This window comes from Xenia sp. Carnegie-2017, unplaced genomic scaffold, assembly GCF_021976095.1.
Source record: "Xenia sp. Carnegie-2017 unplaced genomic scaffold, XeniaSp_v1 HiC_scaffold_22, whole genome shotgun sequence".
Lineage (NCBI taxonomy): Eukaryota > Metazoa > Cnidaria > Anthozoa > Malacalcyonacea > Xeniidae > Xenia > Xenia sp. Carnegie-2017.
The window spans coordinates 2,364,366-2,387,370 of record NW_025813485.1 but is presented as its reverse complement, the minus strand read 5'-3'; the positions used below and the strand labels follow the sequence as shown (position 1 = coordinate 2,387,370).

Genomic DNA, 23,005 nt, shown 5'->3' with positions numbered 1-23,005 from the left:
AAAACTAAAAAGTCATCGTTTTTTCTACGCTAGAATTTTTACGGAGGTCTTTATGAACCTTGTTGGTTCGAAATAAAATAGCTATGATGAATCTAAAAAGGAAATTTAAATAATTTACTTACCCCCAAATTTTTTCTTAGACAAGCAATTAAGCAGATAAAACTCTGCATCCACAAACTGAGAATGCTTTTTTATAGTTCCCTCTCCCCCTCTCTTACACACGCACACACGAACAGTGCTTACTAAACTTTTCACAATCGTGAGTTTTAATAACTAACTGGGGCCGGTTGCACGAAGCCTGGATAGTGTTATCCATTGGTTAGCAATTTTTTAAACTTTTATAAAACCTTTTAAAAAGCAAAAGGTATAAGATTCGAGCTTAACAATCATTGAAATGAAATATTGTTTTTTTACAAGTTTGAAGATTTTTGCTATCCATTGGATGACGTTATCCAGGCTTCGGGCAACCAGCCCCAGGGGATAAAGGTTATCTCTCCAGAGTCCAGATGTTATAGAGTTCAATGTCTTGTTCCCAGTCTTTAATTCGCTCTCCCTGAACTCCTAAACCTTGAAAAGCGTTAATTGTTGGCAACTTTTCATACGCTGTCTTTGTTTATAATACTACTTGCTGAGGATATTTCAGCAACATGAGTTCATCCAATTCAAGAAACAGATCAAGATCGCCTTTAAGAAAGCCAAACGAATCTATGAATACCTCATCAGACACTATAAATCGAGAAGCTGTGGAAAAAGATAAGCAACGAAGTATGAAGCCACATGTCGTACCCGAAAAAGAAGCTGTGAACTCAGAGGCTGCTGTGAATTCTAACAACCAACACAATACTAGCGGAAACGATTCTTCGCTTGATTCAAATACTTTAAAACACAACTCTGCTCAAAAAATATCGTATGTTAGCACAAATAGCAAGACTTATGTCAATCCTGTTACAGGGAAGACAGAACGTAAGTTTTCGAACAGATGTCGTTTGTTTATTGGGAATATAGCGGATATGAAGGAAGAAGAGTTTAAGAAAATGTTTGAGAAATACGGAGAATACACTGAAGCCTACTTGAATAAAGAAAAAGCTTTTGGTTTTATCAAAATGGTAAATATAAACGTCGAAATTGTAGAATGTAGATTCGCTTCCTTAGAAAATAGACGCCATGTGTACCACGTGGCATCTTGGCCCAACCATGCCCAACTGGTTTTCTACTCTGCATGAAATAAATTATCACTTTTATTGATTAATTTTGATTGCGGCTTAAAGTGTGTTAAAATGCAAAAAGATACTCTAATACGTATTCTGGTGTCATTTTTTTGCTATATAAATGAATTGTGTTATGTTTATCATATAATGTTTCTACCATTAAAATTGCCCTTGTTTGTGCAGACCTTAGTGTCAACTATAGAAAGGTTGCACTTTGATTATTTCTTTTCAAAATTTTATGTTACCTCTAGATACATGAATAAAGAAACATCCGCTCATTTGTCTGATAGAAATATTAGCAAACCAACCCACAAATTAAACTTAGCCATTTCATTACATTTTGATTCTACTATTGTTGAATTTTAACAAAAGGATACTAGAATGGCAGCTGAAGCTGCCAAAAATGCTCTAGATGGATCCATGAGAAAAGGAAGAAATCTCACAGTTCGATTTGCAAGCTTGTCTACTGCCATTCATGTTTCTAATCTTGGACCATTAGTATCAAATGAAATGCTAGAGAAAGCATTCTCTATTTTTGGTGATGTTGAAAGAGCAGTAGTTGTTGTTGATGATCGTGGAAGAAGTAAAGGCTACGGAAGAGTAGAGTTTGCTCGCAAGGGTAATGCTACCAGTGCATTGCAAAAAACAAGTGAAAATTTCTTTATGATTGGAAGGTATTGTTTAAACTATAAATTGAATAAATTTTGCTGAGTTTTTGTGGACAATCCTTATGATGAAAAAGTTAGTGTCTGGAATTACCGCCTGATTATCACAATGATGAAAATTATATCTGAAGGATTGTTTAAAATAGATAAATTGCTTTCACTTTTGATTTATTATGTAATTGGCATACATTTTATAATTTCAGATCACCAAGACCTGTTTTTACAAAACAGCAAGAACAGACTGATTGGGAAGATGGTCTCCTTGAGAAATCTGTTGAACGAATGCCAATGTATTCTAGGTTAGTTCTGTTTGTTATTTTTGTTTAATATTTTGATGTTAGAGACAAATATTTGTATTTTTTGTCAAAATCAACTGATTTCCAATTGTCAGTGTTTCTTTTTATAAATTTGAAAAAGCTGATTGATTTGATTTGTTGAAATTTTAATAGTGCAAATATCAGGAACAATATAGGGTTTTGAATAAATACACAATGATTTGTTTGTTTTTTTTGCAAAAGTGTATCAGATTATTGGTTTGCAACTTGCACCAATTTTTTACCATTTTATTTGTAAACATGGTTTTATTTGTGATTGTCCTATCCTAACATTGGAAAAACATTTTGTACACCTTGCGAGATGTTTTAAAAGTTTAAATTATTAAAGGTGCCATCAAAATAATATAAATAATTGCAAGATTTTTTTCATTTTCATCATTATGAAAGCTATAATTACATCTACAAGCACATTTGTTTAATCTAGCGAAAGAGATGCAGGTGGACGTTTTGCACCAGCTGGAACTTTTGAGCATGAATGGTGTAAAAAATGGAAAGAGCTTGATGAATTAAAGCGTACTCAATTCGAAGCCTTAGAGAATGAGTTTAAAGAAGCTGAAGAGAAACTTGAACTTGATATGGCACAGGCAGTCACTGATTATGAAGCTGAAATTAAACATAGAGGTTTTTGTAAAAAAGCACATTTTTTATTATAAATTTGAACTTAAGTACTACCAAGATTATAACACACAATTTTTTTTGATAGAACTAATGGTGCAACAAGCTGAGCTACATAGAAAAGAGGAGATGATGAGGCAAGAAATGATCCGACGACAAGCAATGGAGATGAGGTTTGCACTTTTCATGTATATCTATGGATATTGCTATATAATATGAAACAATAGTAGATAATGCAATGTTGTCTCAGTGATGATCACTTTAAAACATCTGGAATTACCGGCTGAGTAAATGATGCGTATATTGTACTGAGAGGCACATAATTTTCTTTGATTTATATTCAATCACTCATAATAACATGTGTCTTTGCTGTCAAAAAGTTCAGTTTTGCTGTTCATAATTGTAATCACCTTGTGTCAATGATAAAATGGCCTTCACAACATTGGAGCTTTTTTCATTTCTATGACACAACTGAAGTTGTTGAAATGTTGTTTCAGGCGACATGATGAAGCACGCCTAAGGGAAGATATGCGAAGACGAGAGGAAATTCGTATACAAGAAGATATTTTAAGACGTCAACAAGATGAATTGTTTAGAAGGCAGCAGTTGGAGGTAGAAATGCTTCAACTTTTAGCTTTTTAAAAAGTTTTGTAACAAGTCTTCATATGAGCTTCAGATTTTCGTTTTTACTTCTTGTGAATAAATTTATTTGAATAAAAACTTTTTTGTCTTAATGGACCATCAAAGTGACTTTAATTATTGGCTGAAGCTCAAACACACATATACGGTAATAATAATTTATGATATCCTTTAGTGATTATAATTGTTTGCTTCTTTGTATTTCATGATCATTAATTGACACAGACATGGCAAGTAAAGAGAATTTTAACTTCAAAAAGGGTATTTGCTTATCACTGCCTCAATTGCCTGGTCATAGAAGTTTTAATTGCCTGTGAAAAGCTTTATTTTTTTTACACGTATATTAGAACAATATTTATGTATATTTATCTCGATGATGAAATAACAAAGGATCAACCATCTTAGTAATAATGATGATATCATAGTTTATTCTGAGAGAAACTTTTCATATTATTTAGTGATTATTCAATGTAGGCCTATCACAAATAAATTGTTGAAATCAGCGCAATTTTTTATAGGAAGCTGCAATACTTCATCGCCCTCGTGCACCACTTCCCCATGGAATTGGTCTTAGGCAACCTGTGCCACCTATGTTTTTACGTCCAGGACTGACTCCAGTTCACAATTTGTCACCAAGAGTACCTATTCCTTTTGCTCCAAGAATTCCTCTTTCACCAGAGGTGGTAAGTGTGTTGAGTAGCGCGCGCAATTCTTTTTCCGTTCTTTTTTAACTTCGTTTCGAAGCATTTGCTGCTCTTGATATAAGACTGGCAGTTTTATAAAGTTTAATATAGCATGTCACTTTTCAATTTTGATGACAATCCATCAATTTTATGTTTCTTATATCTATCGTATACACATGCAATTATCTGTATTTATTCATTAAATGCTCGTTCGTGTAATTGTGTGCTATTACGTATGTCGATAATAGAAATCATAATTGATTAAATTAACTTATTAAACTAAACAAGCTTTATTTTCTTGAATTTATTTGAATGAAAACGATTTCATTCTAGATCGCGTTTCGGTAAAATAATTTGATTTTGCCTATAGAGTTACATCGTACATGTATTTACATAAATTGTGTAAATTTCTTTTCCCATAGTTGCTCACGTTGTTTTTAACAATTACGATAGAAAGTTTAATATGAAATTGGTTGATATACCACTTTATATAATCAATGATTATGAATTATTATAAATTATTATTAATTATCATTATTGTTTTGTCCTATTTGAGAAAATAAGTTTGCATATTAGTGTGAAAAAATGGTAATTTAGTACGTAGGAGTATATTTCATAGTTAAGGAAAACTCGTAAATATTACACTTAAATGTACATGAAGTGCACAAGTTATATAATGAATTTTTTGCTATTTGTTTGACGGATTTTCACGTATAGAGGTTCCGTGGAATGATGGGATATGAAATAGACGGCGATCGGGGTCGCAGGTCAATGGATCGAGGCGATCGCTCCGGTTCTCGATATTTGGATCACAAGCCACGTGATCGCTATTAAGAATAAGACTTTATTCAATAGAACTTCTATGACTGTGTATTACCCTGTAGCGCAAAAATTAACTGTATATATAACTCATAGCTGTGGACTTGAGATAGATTGCGAACTTTTTAGCGTCAATATATGTATATAATTGACCAGCGTGTGCCATATTTTAATGCTAATTATGAGAATTCTGCGATTGTAAGGTTAGAATAAGTTGAAATGGATATGCACAAGACGAGTGATTCTGAATAATGACAATTTGCGCTGTGGCCCTTTTGAACTTTTTAATGCGCTCTTCGAGTATAATGGCATAAGCTTAATTTGTTTTTAAGCTTTGCACACGTAAGTAATCCTTGTTTTATATTGATACTAGGTAATATAAGTAGATATATGTGTACATTGTATTGATACTCGGTAATATAAGAGGATTTGTGTACCTTGTATTGATACTCGGTAGTATAAGTGGAGGATTTATATATATACATCCAATGGACACAGCAACTTTTAGTGGCTGCCTTGGCACCGCATTGGTTAATCTTTAAGCTTTTAGTAAAGTAAAAATATGTGTAATTTTTGACAATATATCAGCTGTATATTACATCTGTTTTTGTTGTTTATGTGAAGTTACTCCATGCGTAGAAACCTTAAATTGCGTGCATTCATTTATTTATACTAAATTGCTAACCTTTTTTTTGAATATGTCTTTACGATGATTGACAATTTTTGTTATCAGACACTTAATTAGAGCTAAGAATTAACGCTCTATCTTCAAGAACGTGTAGCTAACCGCCAATCATGGCCAGCCTATGTAAAGTTAAATGTATTTAAACCTCTCCCAAAACACAACAAAAAATTTTCAGTAATTGGGTTTGAATAAATAAAAAATATAGAATTTGCCCAGCTGGTTCGCACTTAGACTTTTAGACTGCGCTGAGCTGACTGCAAATCTTATGCTGTCTGCAAAAAAAAACACAAACATAAAGCATAGGTCTGGAAGAAGAATGTTATTAATAAAAGGCACTGTTCGTGGTAACGTTAGTGTGAATACCTTTGTTTGTGGTTCATATTTTAGAATTGCTTGATTAGAAGATTTGCTGACAATATGTTATGTTCAACTGTTCGAAAATATATAATATCTAACTTTGAGAAAATAGTGTTTTGTACGCCAAGTACTTGCTCTTGGAGTTAAACTTGTATTGTTGTTACAGTTGTTAGATAAATTTGCCGCCTTCTCTTTGCAAACTGATATAACGTTGATGTGAATTGTATTAATATGAGTGTGTGCGTGAAAAATGACCCAAGTCAACGTTGATGTGAATGGTATTAATATGAGTGTATGCGTGAAAAATGACCCAAATCAACTTTCAATTTTACTCATTTTTATACCACCCTTCTTTTTCAGGTTTTACATCTAGTAGTAAGGTGTCAAATAGAATCGTCGTATCCTGTATATTTTGTAACAGCAAAATTCTTAATACTTAAGTATACATACGATGTGTTAAACCCTGATAAAAAACCATTTTTAGTCTTCTCATTTTCTGTGATACATTGTTCAAATTTCTAGCACATTTTCCTTCTAATTTTGTAAGATAACATTTACAAATGTCGATGAAATGTTAATCGAGTCGTTAATTAAGTAGTGCTGTAATTGTAGCTAATTTCATGTGTAGGAGAAGGAGGGGCGGTGTTAGGATAGTTTCTATTGCGTTTTTACACAATTTATTCGAACTTATAATATATCGCAGATGGAGACATCTATATATTTGCATCGATAAATTTATTGAAAGTTTATTTTGTGATAAGTACACGAATGATGCACGTTCTTAAAAAGACTTTATAATGGATGATGGCGTGTCTGAGGGAGGTATGTAATTGTTCTTACAGCATGTTAGCGTAATGTTAAACTATAATGTGGAGTTGTGGAAAACACGTGTTTTATAAGCACTAGGTAACAATTACCGTTTGATGAAGTTGATGGTTTGATTTCAAATGTAACTATTACGGATGCCGTAGTTGACATATTGTAACTGACAACGACCTGTTTGCTATTTATACGTAATGTAGAAAGAACAGTAGCTTAGAAACAGATTGTCTGGTTTGATTTTATTACTGATTTGGCTTTGTTGTGGTATTACAATATTAATTTTCTACTCTCTTGCGAAATACCTAAGTCATCTTATGACGTACCCAAGTTATCTTAAATACATCCCAATAATCTCAAAATTCACTCCCAACAATATAAATTTTGTAAAGTAGCAAATAGGAAATTTGGAGTGTCTGCCTATAAACTCAAAACGCCTTAAAAATTCAGTTTGGTTAATAAAAAGGTGGGTCTACTTAGGCATCAGGAATAAATAGGACACGTGCATAGTTAACCTAAATATTGTCAAATATGAACGAACAATTAACAAGACATTAGTATTGTAAATGTTGTTGAGTTGCGTACTTTGTGGTACAAATTAGCTGCTTGTTAACCTTGTTATTGGCAGCTGAAGTCTGCAAATTGTATTTTATGCTGTTATTTGTTCTCGTTGAAAAAACAAATTTTTGCCTTTGCCTTGTTAAAGATTGCGAAGATTTAACTTAAGGAAGAGGAGAACGGAGGCCTGTAATGCGGATTGCCGTGTGATTTCGTAAGAAGCATAAGGTTATTACTTCATACTTTAGAAGTATATTTAAATGTATATTTATCTCAATGATGAAATAACAAAGGATCAACCATCTTAGTAATATTGGTGATATCATAGTTTATTCTGAGAGAAACTTTTCATATTATTTAGTGATTATTCAATGTAGGCCTATCACAAATAAATTGTTGAAATCAGCGCAATTTTTTATAGGAAGCTGCAATTATTCATCGCCCTCGTGCACCACTTCCCCATGGAATTGATCTTAGGCAACCTGTGCCACCTATGTTTTTACGTCCAGGACTGACTCCAGTTCATAATTTGTCACCAAGAGTACCTATTCCTTTTGCTCCAAGAATTCCTCTTTCACCAGAGGCGGTAAGTGTGTTGAGTAGCGCGCGCAATTCTTTTTTTTGTATAACTTTGTTTCGAGCATTTGCTGCCCTTGATAAAAGGCTGTCAGTTTTATAAAGCTTGATATAGAATGTTACCTTTCAGTTTTCATGACAGTTCAGCAATTTTATGTTTTTTATATCTATCGTATACAAATGCAATTGTCTGATTTTATTTATGTGAATAGTATAAGTGAATAATTCACGCAAATATTGTCAAATATGAATGAACAATTAACAAGACATTACTATTGCTAAATGTTGATGAGTTGCGTACCTTATGGTACAAATTAGCTGCTTGTTAACCTTGTTAATGGCAGCTAAAGTTTGTGTAAATTGTATTTTATGCTGCTATTTAATTTTTGAAAAACAAATTTTGCTTTTACCTAAAGATTTAACGTATGGGAAGAACGGAGTCCTGTAACGCGGATTTCCGTAACGCGGAGTCCTGTAACGCGGATTCCCGTGTGACTTCGTATGAAGCAAAACGTTATCTTTGTTCTTATACTTATTTCTGCGTGTTGAATTAAAATATGTTATTGTTTTTTGAGTTGCTTTCTCGTTATTGGTTAGAAATTTTATAATAAATGTACACGTTCTCTATTTTATTTTATATATGTATTTTTGTATTATATGTACTTTTACTATTTTTCACTTAGAAAAACGATATATTCCCAAAACTCATTAGAGAACTGCGATTCAAATAGTTATTGAAAAACGTTACATTCACAAAACTTGATTCAAATAATTATTACTGATAAATATTTGTCTTTAAGTTTTTTTCCATCGACAAAGAAAGTCATCTTGTCTATGAGTTTAAAGTCGTCCATACGTGAACGCACACGTGACTTGATCTTAAAGTAAAGTGTACATGTCATCACATTTTAGTTCTAAATACTGTATTTTTTATAATTTTCAGATTTCTCAATTTTTGTTGTTACTGCTCTCTGTGTCAATGGTCTATAATGGTAAAATTTACGTTGTTGGTGGTGGGTCTGGATTGAAATTGACTGATTCAGGATTGAAAGTGATAGATTCGGGATAAACCACCTCAATCGTTGGCTCTTGCAGTGGTGAATCCTCTACTCGCCTTTCGATCGTTTGGTGTACTGGAGGCGGTTGGGATGATAGCCCTGTTTGAGATGGTAAAGCTGTTTCAGATATTGGTTCTGGTGTCGACGCCACTGAAAAGCAGCATTCAAATATCTGTTTATGAAAAATGAAAAAAATGGTATAAATAATAAATATTAATAATAAATAACAATCATCGTAAAAAGAAATATTGTCACTTTTTATACGAACTTTGCAACGGAAATTTAGTTTTTCAAAACGAATAGTGTCATAATTACCTCGGTCCATTTGCAACAAAAATGAAAGGCCTTTTGAAAAGGAGTTTGTTCTTCCACGGGTTTAGATACCCAGCAGTCACTTTTGCATGCTCCCTCCTCGATTTTACAACAACATAAATCGCAAATTCCACAGCTGTGAGGAGAACTGAAATTGCAGTTATTACAATTTCCAAAGACTCCACAATCTCCGCCTACTCCACATTGTCCGAAGATTCCGCAATCTCCGCCTTCTCCACATTGTCCGAAGATTCCGCAATCTCCTTCGTCTTCACCACTACCGCTGTAAATACCACCACCACTGCTGTAAGCACCACCACCGCTGTAAGCACCACTACCGCTGTAAGCACCACCACCACTGCTGTAAGCATCACTACCGTTGTAAGCATCACAACCGCTGTTAGCACCTTCAAACCTTTTCCGCAAGCGATTAAGAGACAAGAACATAATTCACAGAGTGAAAAAGCACATTCGATAAAGTCACCATCTGCCATTATTTGAAATCAGTGGTAGCCTTTGTATACATAAAAACAATGTAATAAAATTAATTTTACTGAAGTTGTTTATGTTTTCGGTTGAATACAAACCTTTGAATATTTTACTTTAAAATCCGAGCAATAAAGAAATGTACCAAAATTGCGCTTATTACTGGTTTTGACTTTGTGACAAAAAGAACGGTTTGCAAGTGCGAGGGAATGCAATGTATGCAGACAAATTATTGAACTGTCGAGCATGACCGATTTATGTATATATGAAGGTCAAATTTCAGACGAACGAAAAGCTTTGGAAGAATTGCAGTCAGGACAACTTAAGCCCGCCGCACACTGGTGAACTTGCCGCGCGTACTTGTTATTCGTGACAAGTGTGATCGACAAAATTTCCTAGTGTGCGCGGAAGTTTTGAACAACATTTGTCATTCGTGTCAGATGAGTCAAATATCAAACGCGTTTCTTTCAATTCAGGGCCTTTTAATACATGTTTGACAATAACTGTATTTAATAATTTTATGTTTCATGAAACATTTTCAATGGACAGTTGTGCGTTTTATTCATAGTTTAAATTGCTAAGTCGTAATTTTTTGATGCGTCAGCCTAGCAAAAGAGCACCTATTGTGAAGTTTCAGGAAATGACTAAAGAAGACTTGCGTTAATGGAAATGGCTCTTGACAGGAAATGTATTGTACTTCGTCGACAATCAAGGCATTCCTCTGGCTAAAACAGAAAACTCAATATCGAAAATATCTTGCCTATTTGACTGACAACGGTGTGGCGTTCAGAAAATTAGCGATCTTCCAAATGTTTCCCTGAACATTATATTAATTCATGAAATAATTCAAACGGTTCCTCGGTAAGAAAAAACAAGTATAGCGCCCGCTAGAAAACATGATTCATCCAGTTGCATGTACATACCCTAATTTCACGATAAATGTCTAGATCTTCCAGCTTTCCGTCATACTATTTTTCATTGCATTTCTGTTTTAACTCTATTCGATGACAAAATAAGCACAGTGACTAGATAGTGTTTATTTTCTCATATTTATAGTCTGAGCAAACCAGACAAAGGAAATACAATTGTGACGTACGCCAGTGTGGGCAAATGCCAACCAATATTTGTAGTAAGAACCCAAATTTCTCAGTCAGTTGAATCACAAAGAAAAGTTGAATTCATGAGCATTGGACACACCTGAGATTAGCGTGGAATAAGATTTAGAAATTTAGTTCTATTCTTGCTTATCTTAACAAAATGCATGGCTTGCCGCTAAAATAAATGCTAATTTACATCAACAAAGTTGTTGTGATCAAATATAATACCACACTAACACATCTTTATATTGCAATGTATAAATGTTTCTCCCATTTTATTTGGACGAATTCTTCTATTATGGTAGTTGATTCTTGTAAGTTAGTTATACTATATAGTAACGTTATGTTGGTAATCATGATTTGCAAATTGATTAGGAGCTTTGGGTCGAAGCATTTTATTAATATCATTATAAGATTTTTTGACTTAATAACATTCTTATTTTTTCTTTGCACTAGTTCTTCTTATATTTGGTTATGACATGAAAAATGACCTTACTATGCAGTGGTAACAGATGGTGGTGGATCTGTATTTGAAATATCTGTCATTGGTTCCTCCTTCAATTGTTCATTATTTACTGTTCTATCGATTACTTGATGTACTGGAGGCTGCTGAGAGGGCAATCCTGTATGCAATGTTGGTTCTTGTGTTATTGCAAAACAACATTCAAATATCTGAATTTCAAAAAAAGCAAAACAGTGAACAAATGAATGTAAATAACAAGATAGTTCCATGTTTTAATTATAGATTTAGCCAGGCGATTATTGATTTTGGACCACAAATTGACACACAATAGAACGATAAAATAAGTAAGGATTTTCATTCTTAATCAATTACCTCAAAACATTCACAGCAAAAATGTAAAGTCTTTTGACAAGGAGTTAGTTCTTCAGGTATTGATTCCAAGAAATGGCACTTGAGTGCTCCATCCTCAAGTTTACAACATAATAAATTTTTTGGACAACAATTTAAGTCTTCCCACATACAATCACAACATTCACAGTTATTGCAGTCGCCACAATCACCGCAATCACCACAATCACCACAATTACCACAGTCACCACAGTCACAGTCTCCCATTTTCCAAGGAATCAATGTAGCAGTTCTTCACAAACACATAAGAAGAATGGAAGATAACAAAATCAATTTGTAAATATTGAAACATAGCACTCAATTAAACAGCAATGTCCACCTGTCAAAGGAGTCAGGTAATCCTTGAAGCTCATTATTGCAAACATTTTGAAATTAATAAATAAAAATTTATTACAGACACTAGAAAGCTTTCATTATAATGAAATATGCTGTTTTTAAATTTCTCTACATTACAAAATACAACAAATCAGACATAATATTTAGTGAAGGGGCAATTTTTCACGTTTGATGAAGACAGCTTACCAACTTATTAAATTACCTCGCTGTAATGTATGATTTGTCAAAAATTTGTATCGCTCACATTCTAACTCCGCGTCTAACGCAAATTTTTGGAGATGGACAAAGATTAGGTCCAATAGAAAGCTTAGTGACCTTCGTCATCCTATTCTAACGGAAAATCGTACCGCATAATGTTCTTTTATCACATAACTATCAACACAAAACAATTTTTTTAATTAATCAGATAATGATTCAAAGAATGATATCCATCATCTTCGAAAACTACGTCAAAGGAAAATACGTGTGCAAACATGAAATATGCTGTCGGACATGAAAATAAGCACGATTTGTGTCAGATTTACGTAGTTTCACACGTAAACATGTCTTATACACATACTTTTCATAGTCACATTCAACTTCCTAGATAACCAAGCTATCTGTCACCATCAGTGAGTGAAAATGATTAAATAAAACACAACAAACACACCAGAAAATGTGGTATGAGGAAATAGAGATGAGATACCCATTGGAGTGACCCTGCAGAGAGATGTATGGTGGCCTATGAGTGCCATAGTAATTTCTAGTGTTTCCACTCCATTATTGGTATTATTTCATTTCTATTATTTTACAATTATAGTTTTGTTTCAGTTTTGTTTTGTTTAATTATTTTTTTTAACAGTTCAATTATAGTTTTGTTTCAGTTTTGTTTTCTGAATCAAAAATAAATTGAATCAATCATATGCCATGGCCTATGAGTGCCATAGCCCACAATTCCCTGTAATTCTTACCTGATAAACCCTATATTTCCATATTACATGAAGTGGGCTCTATACTTTATAAATATGGCGGAACGCATAAGGAACTCTGATTGGGAAAATGATGAAACAAAACTATAATTGTAAAATAATAGAAATGAAATAATACCAATAATGGAGTGGAAACACTAGAAATTACAATGGCACTCATAGGCCACCCAGTGAACTCGACATTTGAATAACTGGAATGATAACCGAAGCCAAAAATTGAAGCCAAAAAAATATTTGTTGTCATCATTCGTCATCACACGTCAGGCTCTAGTCCTCGCGTGTTCATTTTATTTTTTTTTAAATCATTTGTTCCTTGGTAATGGTAGAGTTCGGATCTTGATCAGAGCGTAAAAATAACGAAATTTTTGGAATGAAAAGGTTCACGGAAAGTGAATCAAAGTGATAAATCGAGAAGCAAGATGAGGTGAACTTAGTCGATCTGCTCTTACGCTGCGGTTTTCCTTTAAAACATATCAAAGTCTTTGAGGATATTCAACTATTGATATCGAGATGACAAACATTTAGTATTTCAAGTTTCAAGCACTATCAAAATCGACTAAAAATACAATCGCTCTGTAAAAAGTAAAAATGCGAGTTTTAGACTCAATATTTTTTATGAAACTGATATTCTTTCTTTTTCTTCGGAAAACAGATCTTTAAATCCACTTAAATGACAAAAAAGACAAACACTGTCTGACACCGTTTGAAAATTTACCTTCGGACGAAAGAAAAGTTTATGCTTGAATATTTTCTCGTCATATTTTCTATTGTATTGTCTTTTAGCATACAGTGTAATTTTCATTTGGCTTTTCCTCGTTACAAGTTGTAAGTTACAACGAACTCACTGTAGTAAAGTTTCAGCTGTAAAAATAACCTTTTGAGGAGTTGGCCTCGTGTGTTGTTTGTCGTGATGTTGTTTATATGTTTATGCTTTCGCAATTTGTATTCAAATTTATATTGGCCGTGTATGTTTGGCACTCAGGGGAATGAAACTGACGTACAAACCGCGTGAATATTCGACTTTGAAGGACGGGAACTGACGTACAAACCGCGCAAGAGACTAGGATTTTGGCTTCAATTTTATATCTATAAAATGTATTGTCGTTATCATTCCAGATATATATATATATGGAGTTCACTGAGGCCACCATAGAGATGTCAGAATTTACAGTAACCTGAGAGTTACCTTCCTGTGATGTTGGTTTCTCATGGTGCTTCCACTTTCGTTAACTATCAAATTTTGCATGCAAAAATTACATTACTGCTGCAGTCGTTATGAATTAAACATTTAACAATGTCTAGTGGACTTAAGATTCTTTAGTTTTTTTTCAGTCTTAAAGAGTAACAGAGGTGACTTCTTTGTTGGCGGCTGCTTGCTTGCTTTCGTCGTACTATTTACCATTAGCGAGTGCTGACTGTCAAAGATGAAATGAATAGACAAAAGATATAAACAAGAGGAATAAATGGCGAAGGAAGTAGATTGTACCAATGCTTCCCGTCCTGTTTGGCTGGTCAAAGTAAGTTGTCTGACAATTTGCTCTTGCTCCAATTTATAACTTTCAAAGATATAAAAAGCTTATGCGTTCTTCGTCCTTTGATGAGAGGGGCAGACTGTTTGCATGTTTAAAAGTCAAAATGGAGAGTAATTTAAATGGTTTTTAAGGTACTAACTAGCTAGAATTGTTTTCACTCTGACTCTGTTTTACGTCTATGTTGCTGTTAATTTGTCTCCCATCTTCATTAATATGACTGGATTACTTAATTTGTTTGAGTAGAATTTGGGCAGCTTTACATTTCATATAGTCAACTGTCTGACCATGGTAATTTTAGTTTGTTGATCAATATTATTTCTTTAGGTTCCAAAGTATTTAGCTGCTGTATTCAACAATGCAGATGAGTCAGGATCAGTTGGAACACTTTATATAAATAAGTAGGCATTATACTACAATAAAGACCGATTGATTTCTTGAAACTTAAATGCAAACAGCAGATAGCCAGTTTTTAAATACTCATGCTTATTTATTATCTATCAAACAGGAATCCTAAAGACAAAGAGGTGAAATCATTGGGAATTTTCTTGATTTTCTTGCTTGCTTGATCTTATTGATCTTATTTTCTTCAATCATTTTTTAAATTCTACCGTGTATCTCAGGACAAATCATTTACATGAACCTAAATATTCTGCTCTCTTTAGGTTGTATTTCAACTGACTGAGAATCTTGCACAGTCAAGCTCTGACAATACACCTAATGAATATAAATTAAATTTATTGGAAGAAGAACAAAGCAGAGCTGTTATCTTAGAAAAAGTAAAAACAGGTACTACAGTATTAGTAAACATTTCTTCTTTGAAATATGCAAATATAGTCTGAAATATCTAATCTAAATTATCATTATTAATGTGGATATTTAATTATAATAACAGTCCACTTTATATTTTGACTGTTAATTGAACATCCATGTCTATTACTACATGTGTTAAGCCAATTTCTATTACATTCTTCATTGCAAATAGCCAATATATCCACTTAACTCAGCATCATCATTCATTGCCAGTTGTTTTATTTATGGCATGCCAATTTTTTCAAAATTTCATGTTATAATCTTTATTTTGTAATGGAACAGGTTAATTCTGTTTTGTATTATATAAATTGCAATGGTACCTGGGTACTAACTTGATGTAATAACATTATTTATCATTGTTTTTGTGGAATTTGTGCTTTCAGTCAAACCTGCTATTTACGTACAATGTTGTTATTCAAGATACAGGTGATGATAAAATGGCAGGTGTTGATGATGATGAAGAAAAACAAAAAGGTTTGAATTAGTTTACAATAATATAATTTATTATACACTAAATGTAAATAAACACAGACTTTTTTAGGTTATGTTTTGGTAATCTTATGCCATCATCTGTGCAAAAAAACAAGCTATAGGTGTTGTATGAATTTTATGTATGATATTTTAATTAGCTGTTATTATCTATTATTTAATTATTTATAAGCAAATTCACCACGTTAATATAATTTATATTCAATGTTCTATCGATTTACATATTGTCTGTTTTCAATGATATTTTATATTAAATATTTTAAATAACTTAAACTCTACATTCATCTTTATCAAAATATCATATTTATAGTGTACAACACTTATGTAACCTAGCTCATTTGCTTGCCCTGAAAATGACATAAGATTGCTGAAACATGTTTGCATTAAAAAGTTTGTTTTTACTTTCAGTTTATAATGGAAATAAATTATGACAAATGAATTTTCCTTTGAGAATTTGTTTATTTACACCTTTGCACTATATATTTGTAATTTGATATGGCCAGTTGATCTGCAGGATGATGTAGAAGTCTAGGAGAGTAATCTAACTTAAGCCATGTTAAATGTTTTTGTATTTCATCAGTTGATACATATCTGGAAGGTATTGTTGCAAAGCGAGGAGACTTCAGAGCTACTCATACCCCACAATATATGAATTTGAAAAGGTTTTAACGTTTTATTTAAATCTTTAAACCATTCTACTGTAATGAGTGTAATTTCCTATTTAACAAATGCTTCATTATTCTGTTTTAGAAATAGCATTCTTTCAGCCATAGCACCATCACGTAAAGTTCAACAACTTCAGAATGTTGTTTCAAATGTATACAAACCTATTTCACAACACAAGCCTGATGTATGTGTACTCTGACTACTTAATTTGGTTTGATTACTGGCTTACAAATAATGGGTATCCACATAATTATTTAAAACACTGATTTTTTGTTTAAGGAGGAACATGAAAAGAGGAAAAAACAAGAAGGCAAAAGAGCAAGGGCTGACAAAGATTATGTTCTGGAACTTTTATTCAAAGCATTTGAAAGACATCAGTATTATTACATGAAAGACCTGATCAAGATCACTCAGCAACCTTTGGTATGTTGATATGTTCAATCTTATACATTTGCTTGTCATAAGTAACTTGATGAACATCTTAAAGATGAACATCGTAAAGACCTATTGTTTTTTGTTATCACTGTATTATCAATGAAAATGAAGCCTATAAATTTTTCTCATCTGGTTTTTTGTTTACTTTACCTTTTGGAAATTAAATATAAATGCAGTTTGAACATTTCCTCTACTTTACAATTGTAAATACTGATTGAAAGGAGGGGCAAATCTACACTCATCTGACATTTTTCTTTATTGAATGAATTTTTTTTTCAAATATTTTAGGACCATTTAAAAGAAATTTTGAAGAGCATATGTATATATAACACAAAAAACCCTCACAAAAATATGTGGGAATTAAAACCCGAATATAGACATTATGATGAGAAAGAAACAACAATTGAATGAAGTCTTAATGTGCTGCCTTAGTGGAGTGCAGCTATGATCACTATGTCTCAAGCAAACAATTTTTACATACTAAATATGAAAAGTAAATAGTTCTTGATTGTTCCTTAACTGTATAAGTTTAACCCTTTTACTCACGAAGACACACACATATATAGTATATATAGTTTAAAAATAAAAGTTTCTTCGGATTTTATAAATAATTTAATTGAGCTTTCGACTTGGTGCTTCAAGCTTTTTTCAAATGAAGAAGTTATTTATTTACAGTTGCTTTTAGCTTGTAGAGGCTTAGAGCATCTAATTGGATTAGCGGGTGGATTAATGTGATTGGATGGGTGAAATGCATTGCCGTGGGTTTTGGTGTATTGTGGATGTGATTGGTGTTGATATTATTAGAGTGTGTTGTTGTAGTCTTGTATATATACATCCGCTTTGTAACTCTTTGTAATAATTCAGAACCCAAGGACATGCATACTGTGGAAAATATATATTAGGCTATTTGGGAAAAAAACTTGGCAGTCATTGGTGTCGTTGGTGCTAATGAAAGGCTACAATACGAAATACAGTATAGTGAGAACAATTATTTAAGCTTCTCTACTGACTGCAATTATTGATGATTCAATACAATTGTTCAATTTTCTGAGTTTTATGACTTGTAATTTCGAAATTTCCTTAGTTGAGACCTTCCTTCAATGGAACTTTTCCTCCATGCCATTTTTTCAATATTTTCATCTCCAGTAATACTGGATTTCTTTTCTACATAACCATACACAAATACATGTCATATTTCTGGTAATTAATTTACTTCATCTGCAATGCCACACATTCAGGAGAGTGGATTTTTACACCCCCACCCTACCCCCACTATTTAAAAAAAATATTAAGAAAAATTCAGTGCAGAATGTGATAGAGGACAAATCAACAAGTTCTGCTAAGAAAAGAAAGTGTAATACAAAAGTTAGATCAAACAAGTAGAGCACCATCAAATTTCTGGAGGATGTGTGCACGATAAAATAAATGTAAAATTATTCTTACTTCCATTTTTAACTATTATGAACCAACTGATTTAGCAATAATATTCACCTTCATTATGATCAGGTCCAATCATGTGTTGTTTATGAGGTTCTTGAGCCCAATGCATGGTCATATGATTTGATTTTAACTTAGAAAGCCAAAAATCAAAGGATACATCTAACCCAGAATGCCTCCAATTGTCATAATACTTTCTTTTTTGGTCATCACATAAAATTTCTTTTGCTTTTGTCAATCTAAGATTTCAGAGGCAATTTTAGTTTACTAAGAAACATTTCAAGAAGGATAAGTAAAAAATAACGTACGTAATAAATTTCTCTGTTGCATCCCTATTCCCACTTTCAGGAATTTTATCCGGATGTAGAGCTCTTGCTCTGATTTTATACTCAGCTATGATTTGCTCCTGGCTTGACAGTTCATCACAGCCTAAAATCTCATACAGGTCTGTTTCCTCACGATTTGTAGTCATTTATACATCTAAACAATAAAATATTTGAATTATGATTTATTGAAAATGTGTTTTATTGACTATTGGCGATTTAATCTCTTAATTCTTATTTATCATATTTTACAATTTAGTGATTTTACACTTATTACGCCAGTGTTTTACACATTAATATTTTTAGATACTTGAGCGACCTAGCCTGCTGCGACGACCTGGTAACCACACCACACTTAAGAAACCTAAAATGACGAAATGTCAAATTGTGAATGAATATTTAAAATTTTATGGACGAAAAAACGTACTGCTTGAAAACCTTTTTTATGATATGACAGACTGTCAAACTTCAACTGGCTCTTCTACACTAACAGAAGCTGTAGAAGAGCAAAACCAGGTATTTTGGTCTGAACTATCTGTATGAGATTATTATTCTTGTTGGTAAATCGTAGTCAATGTTGATAAAGAAAGAAGTCGTTCAACGTGAAATCTCTTTCAGGAATCTTCACCAATGGTGTTGAAATTGAGAAAACCAAAACCTAAGAAGAAAGTACAGTGGAAGCCGGATACTGTTGATAATGAATTTATGGATAAAAAGTCTTCAAAATGTAAGTGAACAAAGTGTTATCATTGACATGTTAATATGTATTTTTTCCACAATTTTAAGAGAACTCAGCCTGGTTTTATACAGAGAAGGAATGTGTACTCTGTTTATCCTGCTTAACAAGCTAGGCTTTTATCTATTTTGTTAACAAATAACATTAATATGTTTATATAATGCAACCTAAACTTCTTCCTTATCAATGGCAAAACTTTCCTGATTATGGTCCAGCTATACAACTGTTTTTTTTTGTTAATTTACTAGAAAAACTAGGAAAAATATTAAGGAATTCGTTAATAGTTTAGTATAGCAGAAATAACAATTTGGACTAGTTTCACAACTCCTACTTTTCTGACATTTTTCTAAAAATTTCACAGAATTGTGTTTATCACAAGGTAAAGATCAGTTCTGATTTAAAAAATGTTTAAAAACCTATTAAACTCCATTGTAATGTCTGTTTTTGAATATTTGACAATTTTTACAACCATTTTTTTGTGTAGTATGATTGTCAATGATTTGGTGCTCAATAAAATACTCTTCATAAGCACATTGTATTGGATAAGGGCCATTGAAGGCAACATTACAAATAATTTGGAAAATAAATTGAAATTACTGCTAGCTATGACAGCAATTGCATGAAATTCCATCGTTTATTGACTAATGTTTTTATAGGTTGTTGTGTGTATGAAAAACCTAGGGCATTTGGGGAATCATCTTCAGAAAGTGAATCAGAAAATGAAAATGAAGGTCATAGTAATGCATACTGTCCTGGTCATAATAAAAAGCATAAACATAAACATAAAGTTGACAACCATCATTGTGACAAATGTTAGTTGACTTGAGGTTGTAAAAATGAACGAGTTGTTTTATCTGTAAAATTATCCATCACAGAGTAAAAGAATTCTTCATCATCGACATTTTCTTGTGATGTTTGAACCTTTAATGTAACTACGTGCTATTATGAACTTAATTAGTTTCATCATCTTTTATTTTCTGTACGTAAATATGAGCAAACTTTCATAGAACCTTAATTTTACCATGATCCAAGTAATTGCATTGGCATTTTTATATAGAAGAGATTTCTTTAGACTGAAATTGTATTAATTTTATATAGCTTTCAACTTTGTGCTTTGAGTCTTTTTCAGCAGAAGTAAGAATAAATATTCAATTTCAAGGATTTTCGTTTTGTAGACGTTTGGAGCGTCTGATTGGTTGTTTATGATATGGATGATAGAAAAAAACAAAAGTCCTTATGAATAAACATTGTAATTTATTATTTTAGGAGCACCAATTTAAAAGCCCAATAAATTTAATGATTTCAGTGCAGAGAAATCTCTAGTGTTACATATTATATAATTTGTATTATTTATACTACATAAGTATGTGCCCTCTCGTTTATCAACCGGATGAACGCTTGTAATATGTTGGAATTGTATGGTAAAGTCACCATAAGATTTAAACTTTGTACTGGTGAGTACAAAGTGATTCGTGAAAAAATAAATGGAGTAAATTGCAAGCGGGCTGGAATCTTTTTAACGGGATCATGTACAAAATTACCGAGATAATAATTATCGAAATTACCGGGTAAATAATGACCAAATGACGATGTATAGTGGATTGCTCCGTCATTGCAACTTGTTATTCAACGATAACATTTTATATATCTTCACTTATGCTAAACCAGTAATTGCACCTAACAAGATTACTTAATTAGTCTATTTTCAATTTTTTGCAAGCGTTCAGCTTTTGTGTTCAGATCTTAGTCAGATAAAGTGAAAAGCACTGGTACACAGCCAATAATTTTGAATCTTTCTAAAAACTAAAAAATTGTCATAATATGGAATCTATCATTAAAGATGGACAAGTGAGATAATCATAGAACCAGTAACAATCACTCTTGTCTTCGTTTTAACAAATTATTAAATTTTTAAGGTGTGAAAGTTAAAAGTGTAAAGACAGATATTTTAATGAAAACATTAGTGGGTTCATATAATAACATTCATACTTAGGCTATTTCAATATATTTTACGAAAGTAGTGACACACAGTGTCAAATGTTTGCTCTGAAAGTTTTTTGCTTATGCAACATTTTTCAACGTGGTATTTTATATAGTTTTGGAAGTTAGACTTTTGAAGAATGAATGTATAAAGTAGCTACTTCATTGTATTATCATACATTGTAATTGGAAGTTACTTCATGATCATTATCAAACTTTTGCTTCTTAGATTTACATGCATGGATTTCAATAATTCACACATAGCTATAGATAAGAAATTCAAATTGCAGAGAGTCAGAGACAAAAATTGTTTAATAGAACCAACATTTTGTACAATTGTACATGTTTTTTTTATCATAAATAATCATTTGCTGGGATTACCACGTAAAAAGTTGTTATTTAAAATAATCACACAGGTGTAAAACATCGACGTTGAAGACAGGGATATGACTGATATCGTGTTTAAATTTTAAAAAACAGATGTGCTGAGAACATGATTGTAAAAAACCGAGGTGTTAAAGACATGCATGACATGGTCGTGACAAAATGGGTGTAAAAAATCGTCGTTGTCATGGATATTCCAAGGCTACGTAAGCAAAAGCTCAAACTTCGGTTCAAACTTCAAACAGTCGAAAAGCGGATGAAATACATTTTCAGTGATGATTGATGACTATTATAGAATGTTCACGAGACGAAATCCATGGAAACCTAGTTTCATATCCTATTTTCACAATATATAACACCTTATAAGTGAAATAAGATTTTTCGAGGTTTTGTTATGATATTGACTTTTCTTCATTTTAAAGGGATTAAGTTGAGGAAAAGACACCGACGCTAATTCCCTTCCTTGGAATAAGTTAAAAATGTAAAAAAATTACACAAAGTTATGCTCTCAAAGTTGTTTGCTAAATAGAAAAGAAAACGAGCTAAATGCAGGTTAAGGTGCTATCACAAGACGTATATCAACGTTATCTGACAACAAAATATTGCATATGATCACAATTTCTAAAGAAAGGCTGGCAATCAGTAAAAGTGAATGGTTGTTGAATTGCGTTTTAATTCACGTACAGTACGATTTTTGGATTTGACGAAATTAGTAAATTTTACTAAGCAATAAATTTAAACAGCAAACACCTGACAATTGTTTGCACTATATTATGTGTTATCTAAAACTTAATTTCCTTGATGCCAAGTGCAAAAAGTAGATTAACCCACTTTTAGAACACAAGCGGCACTAATACATTTTTGTTATGTAACAGAATTTTGCTCATTATTAAAGATATTTCTTTGTTCACATCAAGATGTCATCAAAGTTATTTGATATGGACCTTTTATGTTTTATTTTTGCCATGATTGTTGTTTGTTTTTAAAATGAAAACATCTTACCTTTTAAGAAGATCATGCATAGTTGACATTAAAAGCTAGAGAATGTTCTATTCAGGATAGTAATTCATAATTTCCAAAGCGGCAATTTTTTCATTGAGAAGGAAACGCTGTGAATTAATCACCA

General features: G+C 32.3%; 5 protein-coding genes across 9 annotated transcripts; 3 read left to right on the top strand and 2 right to left on the bottom strand.

The window, feature by feature from the left end:
* Positions 1–566: 566 nt before the first annotated feature.
* Positions 567–9,887, top strand: LOC124447575 (splicing factor, proline- and glutamine-rich-like). Of its 3 annotated transcripts, XR_006948763.1 has the most exons (10): positions 567–1,106; positions 1,581–1,882; positions 2,077–2,172; positions 2,633–2,829; positions 2,912–2,996; positions 3,321–3,435; positions 3,981–4,145; positions 7,532–7,611; positions 7,805–7,969; positions 8,903–9,887. XR_006948763.1 is itself a non-coding variant. In XM_046998548.1 (8 exons), exons 1-8 carry the CDS (start codon positions 648–650, stop codon positions 9,026–9,028), a joined length of 1,545 nt encoding a protein of 514 aa, XP_046854504.1. In that variant the 5' UTR covers positions 567–647; the 3' UTR covers positions 9,029–9,887. The 3 variants fall into 3 exon arrangements, 2 of the variants coding, with proteins under 2 accessions (XP_046854504.1, XP_046854505.1); XM_046998548.1 differs by lacking the exons at positions 7,532–7,611; positions 7,805–7,969; XM_046998549.1 differs by lacking the exons at positions 7,532–7,611; positions 7,805–7,969; positions 8,903–9,887 and adding an exon at positions 4,863–5,562.
* Positions 9,888–11,154: 1,267 nt separating this feature from the next.
* LOC124447578 (small cysteine and glycine repeat-containing protein 7-like) lies at positions 11,155–12,832 on the bottom strand. Of its 2 annotated transcripts, none has more exons than XM_046998557.1 (3): positions 12,679–12,832; positions 11,748–12,015; positions 11,155–11,584 (listed from the first exon to the last, which is right to left on the bottom strand). In XM_046998557.1, exons 2-3 carry the CDS (start codon positions 11,988–11,990, stop codon positions 11,408–11,410), a joined length of 420 nt encoding a protein of 139 aa, XP_046854513.1. In that variant the 5' UTR covers positions 11,991–12,015; positions 12,679–12,832; the 3' UTR covers positions 11,155–11,407. The 2 variants fall into 2 exon arrangements, with proteins under 2 accessions (XP_046854513.1, XP_046854511.1); XM_046998555.1 differs by lacking the exon at positions 12,679–12,832 and adding an exon at positions 12,364–12,458.
* A 1,410-nt stretch (positions 12,833–14,242) lies between these two features.
* On the top strand, positions 14,243–17,635 carry LOC124447577 (general transcription factor IIF subunit 2-like). 2 transcript variants are annotated; one of them, XM_046998553.1, is made up of 9 exons: positions 14,243–14,604; positions 14,944–15,017; positions 15,125–15,143; positions 15,282–15,405; positions 15,850–15,903; positions 16,499–16,580; positions 16,669–16,768; positions 16,864–17,007; positions 17,308–17,635. In XM_046998553.1, the coding sequence occupies exons 1-9, from the start codon at positions 14,551–14,553 to the stop codon at positions 17,428–17,430; spliced, it is 774 nt and encodes a 257-aa protein (XP_046854509.1). In that variant the 5' UTR covers positions 14,243–14,550; the 3' UTR covers positions 17,431–17,635. The 2 variants fall into 2 exon arrangements, with proteins under 2 accessions (XP_046854509.1, XP_046854510.1); XM_046998554.1 differs by lacking the exon at positions 16,499–16,580 and adding an exon at positions 15,971–16,022.
* A 264-nt stretch (positions 17,636–17,899) lies between these two features.
* LOC124446819 (J domain-containing protein-like) lies at positions 17,900–19,077 on the bottom strand. Its single transcript, XM_046997700.1, has 3 exons — positions 18,765–19,077; positions 18,511–18,695; positions 17,900–18,183 (listed from the first exon to the last, which is right to left on the bottom strand). Exons 1-3 carry the CDS (start codon positions 18,926–18,928, stop codon positions 18,074–18,076), a joined length of 459 nt encoding a protein of 152 aa, XP_046853656.1. The 5' UTR covers positions 18,929–19,077; the 3' UTR covers positions 17,900–18,073.
* A 33-nt stretch (positions 19,078–19,110) lies between these two features.
* Positions 19,111–21,015, top strand: LOC124446820 (E3 ubiquitin-protein ligase PPP1R11-like). Its single transcript, XM_046997701.1, has 3 exons — positions 19,111–19,295; positions 19,398–19,506; positions 20,172–21,015. The coding sequence occupies exons 1-3, from the start codon at positions 19,149–19,151 to the stop codon at positions 20,330–20,332; spliced, it is 417 nt and encodes a 138-aa protein (XP_046853657.1). The 5' UTR covers positions 19,111–19,148; the 3' UTR covers positions 20,333–21,015.
* The last annotated feature ends 1,990 nt before the right edge of the window (positions 21,016–23,005 follow it).